Below are 12,734 nucleotides of genomic sequence, written 5' to 3'. Positions count from 1 at the left end.
AGGAGCTAGACTGGTTCTCTTCGTCTGTTACGCTGCGGGAGAAACGCCGAGCGCTTCTCAAAAACCGGGAGCAAGAGTAATAAAAACATACCTCACCCCCCCTAAAATTTTCTTAACGGATTTGGACGATTCACAGAAATGATCAATTTGAAAATTAAAACGGCGGATTTCCGCGGAACGGCGGAAAATTGCCATGCCTGATGTTGAGCCAAACATGGTCAGCATGTGCAGTGCTATTTCCCCTCTCGGTGTCGCTTTATTCATTTCCTTTTTTGTCTGTCCCTCACCTCTCAACTGTTTTCTGAATGCAGAGCTGTGATGTTTAGCAGCTGCAATGCAGAGACTTCATTGGCTGATTAGCGTCATGTGGGATGGCTGAACTCGTACCTAATTGGTCTGTGTGTTTCCTGAGCTGATAACTAATGCCGTAAACACTGGGAAGGCTGTGCCGGTAAAACAGAAGCGACCGGTCAAATTTAAAATCCCGTTACAATTTACTGATTACAGGTCCGGTCCGTATAAGACGGCGTCTGGGTCCGGATCCGGACCGCGGTCCGCCAGTTAGTGACCCCATATCTAAGCACTTTACAGAAAGCCAGAAACTGACATCAATCAAGCAGTCAAGCTACAAATCTCAAATCTCCCCCCAGTTTATTTCCATTTCCCCCTCTGTCCCTGCTATCAGGAAAAGCAGACACTATATTAAGTATATTACTTGTTTATTGGCATTATCATTTAAGCACAATTCAAAGATTCACATAGCAAAGCCAGTGTGTCATTATAGGCACTCTACCTGTTTTACTTTTATTTGTCCAGTTGATGGCGCAGTAGAGCAAATGAAGCACCATGGAGCTTCGAACCATGAGTGAACCAATTGGATGGAAAGGCTCAGTGCTTCATGAAGCTTCATCTCGCCATCACTAGCAGCCAGAGATGCTATCAGACGTGCCGACCATAGATATACATAGAAGACTAGATACGCTAGCGCGCTGTCTTCTATAGATATCTATGGTCTGACCAATCACTGCTCTGTGGCTCCGCCCTCTGAGAATATTGTTGTCGTTTGGCGCCACACTTGCTGATGACCACTTCCGGTCTCAGAAAATGAAAACACGAACCTTTTTTCGTTTCTGTCTCTTACTGATTTTATGTTTTTGTTATTCTAAATATAAAATGAAAATCAAAGCATTTTTAAAATTTCGTATATCCCTTTTTGATCACGAAAAGGAAAAACGCCTTGTATTTCAATTTTAATGTTTGTATTTTCAAACAAAAATCACACAACCACTCGTTTGTTGTTTTTCCAATACCCGTTTCAGAACGGAAAATCCAATTGCCAAAATATACACGGACCTAGTTTAATAAAGGTGATTTAGATAAAAGAAAATAGTTTTCACACTCCAGTCCAGTTGGAGGCGGAAATGTACCCCCGTCGCCAAATTACACCAAAGAAGAAGAAATTGAACCACAGTCGCAGAAGAAGAAGAAAAGTTATCTAGCTCAGTAATGCTACTGGTAATGATTAATCTCGTTTATCTGAAACATGGACGAGCAGGCAACTCCTGTACGACAACAACATAAATTTAATGTTGGCAGTCTTCAAAAATATCTGACTGTCAAGTCACGGTTGTCTAATAATGAGACGCTAACTGTCAGACAGTACAGGTAAGGAGCAGATCTAGCTTGTTCCACTGTTTCTCGAAGTTAGTCTTGTAGGAATGCTTAGCTAACCGATAAGATGTTATGGACCTCTGTTATCTTGCAGTTCTGGTCAGTCAAACCCAACTTTCCTCGTCCAGACACCTTCAAAGAGCTATGTTCTCAGGAAGAGACCTCCAGGAGAGCTGCTGCCAGGAGCTCACAAGGTAAGAGTTCACACTGAAATACTCAACATGAAATAAAGCCTGCAGAAGTGTTTGCAGATGGGTTTAAACGCTGCTGTGTGTAGTCCTTCCACTTCTCCAGCAGGGGGAGAAAATCACTTTAGTCGGTGTAACTGAGGCAGTCAGATATGAGGCCAAAACAATCAAGTCAAAAGGACAGTTGACATTAAATTTAAGTGTAAATATTATTTTAAAAAAAGGCCATCTGCATCACATAAGTTCATGAAATGCTTTTCTAGGATGTTACCCTCAAAGAAGAATGAAATATGTAGCTCTTTTTGTTTAATTTAGAGATAAAGTTTGGATACAAGCTGTGTTGAATTCACATGTAGTTGCTGATGAAATTCTGCATAAAGTGAACTCACAAAGAGTCAATATTGAATCATGGTCAATATAGTTTGGCGTTTTGGACAAGAATTTACAAAAAAAGTGTTTGCTCATGTCAGATTGAAAATTGATTTCTGAAAAGTAATGTCAGTTAATTAAATATAAAAAATGTAAGATAAGTAATTGCATAAGTATTCACTCCCTTCAAGTCAGTATTTAGTAGATGCACCTTTTCTTGAGACTGTGGAAACGTCTCAATCAGCCTCACACATCTGGACACCGAGTCTCCCACTGGTGGACTCCAGATGAGATTAATATGAGCTCTTTTAACAAGTTGCCTTCTCTTTCTCACTCTCCCATAAAGTTTTGATGGGTGAAGAACAGTCAGCAGTTGTTATTTGCGCAGTCTCTTCCATCTCAGCCAATAAAGTTTGCAGGAGTCAGCAGTGTCTTGGTGGCCTCCCTTACTAATCTTTTTCCTCCACAGTCATTTAGTTTTGGAGATCTATCTGCGAGATGTACGCTTGTTCCATATTCCTTCCATTTCTTAATGATGGAGTGAACTGTACTCTATTTTGACTCACTTTGAAATTCTCTTGTGTCCATCCAGTGACTTGTGCTTTTTTAAAAATAACTTTTTATATTTTTAATTAATTGACACACCTTGGTAAAAAAAAATCTTTTTTTCATTTCGACACGGAGTTGTTTTTTTTTTTTTTTAAATTCTTGTCAAAAAAGCAAAATTATAATGTTAAAAGTTAATGAAAGAGAAAACTTTTATGTGGTTCTCATCTCCCAGAGGCAAAATACCCCAAAATACAGCTACATTCAGACTTTATCTACTCTCTCCAAACTCAAAGCATAGATAGAATGAGGAGGAACCCAACATTTAACCTTGGATTCGTAACTGTTATGAGTTTTCTTCCAGCTTTGTCTACCAGTGAATCGTATCTGTGGGCTTGGGTACATTTTCCCAGACAGTCTGTGAAAGCAAGCATTGTGAAACAAGACAGGGATATTTTGACTCTGCACATCCAAGGCCCAACAAGCTGACCTTGCTAGGAGCATACACGATACTTCTGTAAAATCTAGTATGAACATATACGGAAAATAACCAGTTCATAGTAAAATAACTTTTTTCCCAGAATATCTTTTTTATAGCATTATTTCTACTATGGTGTATTTGACTTTGTTTTCAGGTGGACAGGGAGTATCGGGTGCAGAAGGCCCTCTTCTCTGCTGGTTTCCCTGTGCCTCAGCCCCTTTTGCACTGCACCGATGTTGAAGTCATTGGGACAGAGTTCTACTTAATGGAGCATGTGAAGGTCAGTTTGTGCGCTCGAACCAAATTCACACGTCTGTAAAGTCACCGGTCACAAATCCCTGCATCTGTTATATTATTTGCTGTTGCTTGACATTAGCTCTATTTCTAGAAAGTTTAGAGTAGGAAGGCCAACCTGATGTAATCCATAAAATGTGTAAAATTTTCCATTGTGGTGATGTTGTAGTTATGGGTTTCAAATGACACATCTGGATTGATGTTTCTGTTGGGAAAAATTAGTCACAATTAAGTAAAAGAAGCTAAATGGTTGTATAGAGAAAGAGAGAGTGGATATCTATTGGTATTATTGTACCTGAGTGTGTGTTCTGCTGCCCGCTGAGATGGAATTTGGAATTTTATTTTTGTAAAACAAAGCTGATCCAGCTCTGTTGCGCAGGGACGCATATTCAGGGATCTTCAACTCCATGGAGTGAGTCCAGCAGAGAGAACAGCTCTGTATGTGGCTGCAGTGGAACTCTTGGCAAAGCTTCACTCGCTGGACCTGGCATCACTGAACCTTGAAGGTTATGGCAGAGGAGCCGGTTACTGCAGGAGACAAGTGAGGAAACACTTAATACTTAATAAACAGTATCCAATCTTGACAACTAGTCTGATTTGAAATGTTAAGAAATGCAATTATTTCTTTCAAGGTGTCCACCTGGACAAAGCAGTACAAGGCAGCAGCGCACAAAGACATTCCAGCCATGAACGAGCTGTCCGATTGGTTGATGAAGAATTTACCAGCCAGTGACAGTGAAGTCACCCTGGTCCATGGAGATTTCCGAGTGGACAACTTGGTTTTCCATCCAACTGAGGTGCAATTTCTATAACAGTTATTGTCACAGTTTTGCTACATTTTACAATAAATACTTTACAAAGTGTGTTTTATGTCATAAGGCACGTGTGATAGCAGTGTTGGACTGGGAGCTGTCGACCACTGGGCAGCCCTTAGCGGACTTGGCCTACTTCCTTATGCCTTTCTACTGGCCCACAAGTTTCAGCGTTATCAGCTCAATGGGCAGTTTGACAGGAGTAGAAGGTAAAGTCAACAATAAATATAACCTGATTGATGAATTTTGAAAATGGATCGATGAAAGGACAAATGTTCTCATTACATCTTTGCGTGAAAATTACTGCACGTGTTTTATATTTATGTTGATTCACAGTATGTATTTGTCCCTGTAACTTTGTGTCTCAATGAGCAGGAGCTCCATCTGTGGGCGACCTGATCTCTATTTACTGCAGATGTCGGGGGATCCCATCCATGTTGCCACAATGGAATTTTTACTTGGCCCTGTCGAACTTTAAAATGGCAGGAATTGCTCAGGTTTGTACTAAGTTAAACTACCTATTTCCCCCTTTTGGTATACACATAAGAAGTTAAATGCTTCCCCTTATTCTTAATTAGGGGATCTATGCTCGCCACTTACTGGGTAACGCCAGTGCGCCCAATGCAGCCCTGTTCGGCCAGTGTGTGGAGCCCTTGGCTAAAGAAACCTTGCAGCTCGTGCAGAGGTCAGTTGCAGTTATGAGCTCATTAATGGTGATCAACTCGGTATTTGAATTAATATAATTTGATACAATCATCATTATGCTAATCCAAACATGCTGTCATATGAAGATTACTATCAAAATCAATTGCTATAATAGACCAGAAAGCTGATGGATTCCACCTACTCACTAAAGTTAAACCAGCAGCCTCCAGCTGTAGTCTGCGACTGTTAAACTTTGCGACGTGTTTCATACCAGGCCTCTCACAGATCCAACAAAAGGCAGACTGTTCCTCCAGACGGCTAAAGGTCAGGCTGTTCTCCAGCAGGTCAAAGACTTCATGAGACAATATGTGCTTCCTGCTCAGCAGGTCAGTGCCAAGAGTTGCCAAGAACAGAACAGATTTGTTTGCCCAGAGGGACTTCTGACTTGGATATGAAATGATTTAACAAAGGAGCTCATTCATGCAATCAGGACTAAGTAATTAGAGTGAGAAAACAATACACCTATTGATTACATAAATTATATTGCACGCAGAATAGTCACTACTGGCTGGACATCACAGCATTCCTAATACAGTACAGCAGTGTGAATGGAGGAGATTTTTTTATATTTATGGAACAAAGGAGCAGAAAGGAACAGAGAAAGAACCACAGACTCCAGTGAAAGTATCTCTACATCAACGTGCTGTAAAGTTATGGAAATTTAGTTCCATTTTGTGGGGCATGCTACCAGTGATGAAGGTCGTCCAGTAGGGAGAGCAGAGCCAACATGTAATTACTTATTTGTCTTTCCAATCCACTCGGTAATAAATGTTATTTTCCTCTAGGAAGTTACGGAGTACTACTCCAAACATGCTCAGTCTTCACAAAGGTGGCACACCCCGCAAATAATAGAGGATCTAAAGGTATGTAGGGCTATTCTTCTTGGATATTCAATCTTTTCTCTGCAGACAGCCAGCATACATATTACCAACAAAAGCAAGTCAAAATCTAAAAGTCAAGCATCAGTCCATTAAGTCAAATGACCAAGTCTATTTAAATCTTCTCCAAACAGTGCACCTCCCTTCTGAGTCACCCACTACAATCCATCAATAACAGCTGAAATTAAAGCACAAACACTATTATTTGCATCTGTGTTAATCTGTTCCAACATTGTGAGCTCTGCTTTTCTTCCCTAGCGTCTACTTTGAAAGAAGCATTTGGCCTTTGTGTAATACTAACACGCATATCTGGTGTCCAGGTGAAAGCCAGGGCGGCGGGACTGTGGAACCTGTTCCTGCCTGCAGTCAGCGGACTCAGTCAGTTGGATTATGCATATATTGCAGAAGAAACTGGACGTTGTCTCTTTGCCCCTGAAGTGTTTAACTGCCAGGCTCCTGGTAAAACATCCTACATGATGTCAAATTTTGAGACGATTTAAAGACCTTGGCTACTATTCTGGGTTCATTCTTCCAGTTGCATGACTGGACTTACAACAAGATTATCATACTCTGAATAATGTCCTCAACTTTTCTCCTGCAACCATGTATTTTTACATTTATTTACTGGCTTAAGAACACTAAATTAAAACACACAAGTCTCCAGAATTGGCCCTTTTATGGTATTTGCCAGAAGAGTTAAAGTGAAACACACATTAGTTTCCAAGTTTAGCTCATAATTGCTGGAAGATGATTTATATTATGACATTTTTCCACAGACACAGGAAATATGGAGGTGCTCCACATGTTTGGCAGTGAGGAACAGAAGAAGAAATGGCTGGAACCTCTGCTCAGAGGAGAGATCCGCTCCTGCTTCTGTATGACAGGTATTTTAATGATCACATCACAGAAGACTAAAAAAGGAAACATACCATAATCTCTGCATTAGGAATGGTATGAGTATTCAAAGCCAAGTTTGGGGAACGTCATAGACAGCATAAATTACGATGTGTGAGATTTGACGGAACAGTTTTGAACCCTTACAGTAAAATACCCTACAGAGGTTTTGGCTCATTTACAAGGTACTGCTGAAGTTCAGTCCTCAGAATATTTATTGTGGGTTTCCCTTACATTTTAAATGGTCTTAAATGAGCGAGGTCACAGTACGGTTGCTACTGATTCTGTTAAAGGTTTGTTTGGAAATTTTACATGCCAACAGCAAACACCAGTTCAGTATGAGTAATTTCTCCCTGTTTTGCTCCATGTTGCTTTCCACACTGCCTGGAAACTACAGCAGGCTGTTGCCAGAGGTGATTACAGTGGGTGTGAATGTCTCCCGTGGTTTTTGTAAACACAGATGGTGATTAGTAGTGTTTTGGGGATGTTTTTTGTCAGCAGTTTGGTCGATTTATTACACTGGATGATTAGGAACAGGAACCTCCGTGTTTGGCTGATAAACATTCTCTTCTTTTGACTTTTTTAAGAGCTATCGGCTGTGTTAACCCTCTGAACCCTATTCGGTTTATGGGCAGTTTTGTTGTTCCTGTCAGAGTGCTGCTCACCATGTGTTCCATGGATCCGGTACAACCATAGTTTGAAGTAAAAACAATGCAAAAGTCTTTTGTGCAGGAAAAGAAAGTTGACATGTTTGATTTTACTTATAAATATAGAAAAAAATACACTAAAATAAGTATTTGCAACATTTTTCAAAGTGCCCCCAAGAGTTACCAGCACTGGAAAAAATAACTCGACATAGTTATTTTACTATGTACATTTAGCATACAAATGCAATGGGGTCTATGCGCTACATACAGTTTGTTTTTTTTTTTTTTAACCATGCACTTATTTTCTTGGTCACTCATGTTTTATTTTAGTATAGAAATAGAAGAGAAATACTTTATTAATCCCTGAGGGGAAATTTGGTTGCTACAGCAGAAACAAGAAACACACTCAGAGAGCGCAGTACTCCGCCAAGACTGTTCGTTCCTTAATTTGTGTATTCAGAAGACACGGCAACATAGAATCTGGCCATTTAATATAGATCAGCCCACAAACTAACTCAATAAATAAAAAAAAGTTACCTTGCGTGAGCACAGGTATATGTTATGCATGCCTGCGTTATGTACAAATACTGAATTGCGTGACCGATATATGTAGCGGGTCAAGTGAATTGATGCAGGGAACTGAAATAGTTCACTTGTTGTCATGGTTACGGTAACACCGTGTCGGCCGCTATTTCTCGCAATGGGAAATCCTTAACAAATCCGTGGATCCAGACTATAAGCTGCATCACTGCCAAAATTTATTGAGGTGGTCCTTATATAATTTCTGAGCTTCTCTGAAAGTTTCATCCAAATCTTTTAGTCTGTTTTTTAAGTAATGTTGCACATGGACAAATGTATGCCGATTGTCATATAACTCTGCCGCATTCCTTGGTGGAGTAAAAATACAGTTCCCATCACCATAAATACAGTTAAATAAGCAAAAATGTGAGTAATTAAAACTAAATAATAAGAAAAATAGAAAATGCAAAATGTTTTATGTAAAGAATGTACAATGCTAAAGTTTTTTATGTGTAATGCAAATAGTGTGCAAGAGTAAACAAAAAGTGTGCAATTTCAAATTATAGAACCGCAAACAGATGTTACAAGGCAGGGAGGGCTGAGAGCTCTCTGCCAGCTGGGGGTGGTGCATTGAACAGTTATTGCTTTTTTCTTTTTTTGCACTCAACATCCCCAGTTTGTTTCCATACGTGTCTCTCTGCGATACATCCATAGCCTAAAGTCCAGCTAATAGTCATTTTGTCATGTGACTGTTGGTCACAGCTGAGTCACTCATGACTTCTCAGTTGTCCTGAAGCATACAATTTTTTTTGTCTCTTATGCAATCTGACGCAAGTGGTTTGTTGTTGGTGATTTTTGTTGTTGACGATATGTAGAATAAACTGATGTAATGCAATATCATGATTTTAAGGTCACACATGATTAATTAAAGCTGTAAATCTTTCATTTTTTACAGTGTCTGGCTCTGATAAATGGTGTAATTTGGGATTTTTTTTTAACAATAACATGCTTTTCAAACCCACTGCCAAGTTTTGAGGTGAAGAGGGATAATTCAAAAATGATGTGTGAACTGTATTTACATTAACCAGTCGACCTGCAATTTAAGCTGGAAGACGTGTAACTTAAGTCAAAGGCAGAGGTCTATAGATTTAACTTGTTGAGTCTGACTCTCTGTATCTTGTGTTTTTTCCCCAGAGCCTGATGTGGCGTCCAGTGATGCAACCAACATGGAGTGCAGCTTTCGCAAGGATAAAGACAACTACATCATAAATGGCAAGAAATGGTGGAGCAGTGGTAAATAAATTTTTATTTCTTAGATGAGTTATATCAGTAGAAAATATTATCCAATCCACAGCACTAAAGAGGTTTCTGCTTCATTTAAGATGTAAGACGCCATTAGGGAGCTTAAGAATCAATAAGCAGTTGTTTCATGTCTACTTACCGAACGTACTTTAAAGCGTTGTGTTCGCTGAGTCTCCACAAAACAAAGGATATTTTTAAAAGAGTAAACCTGATAATGTTATTTTCAACAGGAATTTTTCTCAGAAAGACACCAGTTTATATGTAATCAAGATGTTGCTGAAGAAATGCACGACAGAGGTTCATTCTTACCCAAACTGCTAACATATGGACAGCAAAAAAGTGCAAATGACTCATACAATAGGCATTATATAACATAAACAACTTTTTTACGACCTTTAAAGTCTTTGATTTCATTCTGGAAAATACAGCGTTGCTTTTCCAGCTGGTTCGGCAAGTAAAAGGTCACGGATTACAACCACAATACATCGTTAGTGTGTGTCTCCGTCAATTGGCACTTTATCTGTAATAGATGAGTCATTGTGAGTGATTCAAGTTGGGAAATCCAGATAAAATAAATGTTAATGTGACTCTAAGTTTAATGCCCCTAAAAGCACATCACTATGCTCAACTGCATTGACTCTATAAACAAATTGCATTTGTTAACTCTTTGGACTTTAAGACTAATCTATGACTGATGTGTGAATCAGTTTTTTTCACGTTCATGGTGCACTTTAGTCTGTTATCTTTGACTGCCTCTGAAAAATGAACTTTGTTCTTAATATCCTGTTTTTAAAAAGCTAAACAGTATAATCCAAGCACAGTTCAAATTAAAAACCCAAACTCATATTAGTGTTTTTATTTGTTTATCACACAACCCTCTCAATCACTGTGAGCTGAAAGATATTCCAGATGTTTCCTCTTACACATATGTAGTCTCAAGGTTTTACTCCCCAGTTTAAAAGAAAACATTTGGCTGTTGTTCAGATTTGCACGGAATTCCCTCATACTGCTGAAAGCTTAAAATGCTATGGTTTACCAAAATTGAGCTGTATTTCTACTGTCAACTTATTGTCTTTATGCAGTGCGTTCCTTGTGTCAATCATACATCTGTGGTTAGACTCTCTTTTCCTAACATTTCTCTTCTCATTGGAAGAGAAATTTCTGTCAATAGAAAAAAATCCTCTGAGCTGTGAGAATGTCCTCTGCCAATATGAATATACGTCTCTGTTAGGAAAGAATGTGGGTGTGTTGATGGCCGGTTTCATACTTTTTGTGACCTGTGGTTGCTGTTGCAAATCATATTATTCAAGAGTGGAAACTGAAAGGTTTTGTGCTTTTCCAGATACATTCAATCCAATTTCCCTTTTAACAAAAAGGAAAGTAAAACTAGCAGTTGCATTTGTTTTAATTATTTTAAGTGAGCATAGTGCTATGCAAACTCATTCTTTCCAAGTATCAAATGTAATGTAATACACTGTCTAAAGCACTTGGCAGCCTTCCTAAGGATCAGTGCGTTTTTTCATACTTGTACAGTAAATTTTTCCATAGAGAAAGCGAAACTAAAGACTTCTCGTCTGTGGTTTTTATGCTGTATTTCACTGTAAATATACAGCAGTTCCCAAATTAGATTATAGTAGGTTTCTCCTGACCGCTACTTGCCATTGAAGAACTCACTATAACTTAAGCTTACTGGAAGTATTGGTATATTCACTTTGATCAAAAATCATAGCCTGTAATCCACATGCACTACTGCATAATGCCGTTTTCCTCTTTGCTTTCCCTTTTGAGTTGTGGCAGAGACTGACTTACTAGCTGGGAGGGTCTATAGATGTTTCCAGTGCACTTCTGTCGTGTGGAAGCTACATAATACTGTCCCACGGGCATGATAATGTACGAAAATTACTCCCAGACCAGCAATCTTTCATCTTTAAGCCATATGGGTTTTGTATTTGCATACACACTCACACAAGAAAAGCCAATGTACACATGTTTACCATTATTAGTAGCTGCTGGTGACGCGCAAAAAGAATCATGCAAGTCATAACACATTTGTTTCTTGTAAGCTAAATTAAGAATCTTAAACATAACATGATTTGATGTTATACTTAAATTTTATGGCACGTAATTCTTCCCTATATTAATTTGATCATATACCGTTTAAGAAAATGGTGAGGCTGTAGTGTAAATACACAGTGTTGACGCAAACTTGATTCCGTTAAGAACGCGTGGCTTTCTGGCTGCTTTGACATGTTCTTGTATTCTCTCGTGGTCCAAAAAATAACAAAAATAACAATTATGAACGGATTGACATTGCCAGCAGCGCAGCTCTCTTAGCTTCAGCTTGCGCCCGTGCTGTTGCTATTGAGGATTTGTTGGAGCTGTTTGATCTTGCAGATCCTGTGCAGGTTGTTGCTGATCCAACATTTGATATACTGTCCATTGGTGTTATTTCATCCTCAATGTTTTTCAAGCTCCTTCACGTGCACACTCCAAATATTTTGCAACACTCCAAGAGACTTCATCCACACCCAGAAGTTTTGCCTTGAACCAGATTTCATGTTTTTCTGTTTCTTCCACAGATAACAGCTTGAGCAGAGCAATATGGAAGCAAATCACTCATCAGATTCTGAATTTTAAAAGCTGCTGAATTTCTTACTTTGAATTTTTTGCATCAAAATTATGTATGTGAATTTTTTATGCCTGAATTTAGCTCATCAGAATTCTAAAAACCAGTTAAAAATTCAATGTCTTCAAAATTCGCCATCAAAAAAATTTGATGTTCAAAATTCGACATCAAAAAATTCAATGTTCAAAATTCGACATCAAAAAATTCAATGTTCAAAATTCGCTGTCAAAAAATTCGCTGTTCACATCCGGGGGACTCAGGAGTAAACAATCGATCCTGGCCAAAATCGAACCAACGCCCAGCCAATCACGTGGCGCTCCTCCGGTCATGTGACGCAGACGGTTGACCTCACAAGACCGGGGTCAACCACGGCTACCAGCATGAACGACGGCACTTCAGTGAGTGTATTAATCCTTTTTGTCCTGTAGGTGGTTTGTTTTTGTGAGAGTCCGTAAGCTGTAATGCATGCCGTTAGCTGCGCTAGCACAGCGATAGCCGCGCTAATACAGCGTTAGCCGAGCTAATACAGCGCTAGCCACGCTAATACAGCGTTAGCCGCGCTAGCACAGTAATAAGGTCACACAGACAGCACGTTCTGCAGCTGGGTAGTTGAGTAACAATTTTATAAACGCACAAATGGGTGGAAGTGTGATTTATGCGCCCAAAAATGCAGTTAAGTCACAGAGCAGTGTAAAGAAACTGGTCACCTAGCAAACTGAATTAGTCTAGGTAACACTTTGTTTATTATGTGTGTTTTCTGCTCAAGTTAATGTCCTGGTTTGATTCATTTTAAATTAGTCCT

At 39.2% G+C, this 12,734-nt stretch overlaps 1 protein-coding gene across 2 annotated transcripts in view; it reads left to right on the top strand.

Annotated features, from left to right (window-relative positions):
- The first annotated feature begins 1,465 nt into the window (after window positions 1-1,465).
- Window positions 1,466-12,734, top strand: part of acad11 (acyl-CoA dehydrogenase family, member 11) — a 26,868-nt gene continuing 15,599 nt past the window's right edge. For both annotated transcript variants that reach the window (XM_023289542.3, XM_023289541.3), the window contains exons 1-13: window positions 1,466-1,665; window positions 1,766-1,865; window positions 3,410-3,535; window positions 3,929-4,090; window positions 4,182-4,346; window positions 4,429-4,570; window positions 4,737-4,858; window positions 4,940-5,046; window positions 5,281-5,392; window positions 5,852-5,929; window positions 6,265-6,403; window positions 6,721-6,828; window positions 9,199-9,297. In XM_023289542.3, coding sequence (XP_023145310.2) covers window positions 1,544-1,665; window positions 1,766-1,865; window positions 3,410-3,535; window positions 3,929-4,090; window positions 4,182-4,346; window positions 4,429-4,570; window positions 4,737-4,858; window positions 4,940-5,046; window positions 5,281-5,392; window positions 5,852-5,929; window positions 6,265-6,403; window positions 6,721-6,828; window positions 9,199-9,297 — 1,582 coding nt within the window. In that variant the 5' untranslated portion in view covers window positions 1,466-1,543. The remainder of the gene's footprint in view (window positions 1,666-1,765; window positions 1,866-3,409; window positions 3,536-3,928; window positions 4,091-4,181; window positions 4,347-4,428; window positions 4,571-4,736; window positions 4,859-4,939; window positions 5,047-5,280; window positions 5,393-5,851; window positions 5,930-6,264; window positions 6,404-6,720; window positions 6,829-9,198; window positions 9,298-12,734) is intronic.

This window comes from Amphiprion ocellaris, chromosome 22, assembly GCF_022539595.1.
Source record: "Amphiprion ocellaris isolate individual 3 ecotype Okinawa chromosome 22, ASM2253959v1, whole genome shotgun sequence".
NCBI lineage: Eukaryota > Metazoa > Chordata > Actinopteri > Pomacentridae > Amphiprion > Amphiprion ocellaris.
Note: the sequence above shows the minus strand (reverse complement) of the source record. Positions and strands in the feature narration are given on the sequence as shown.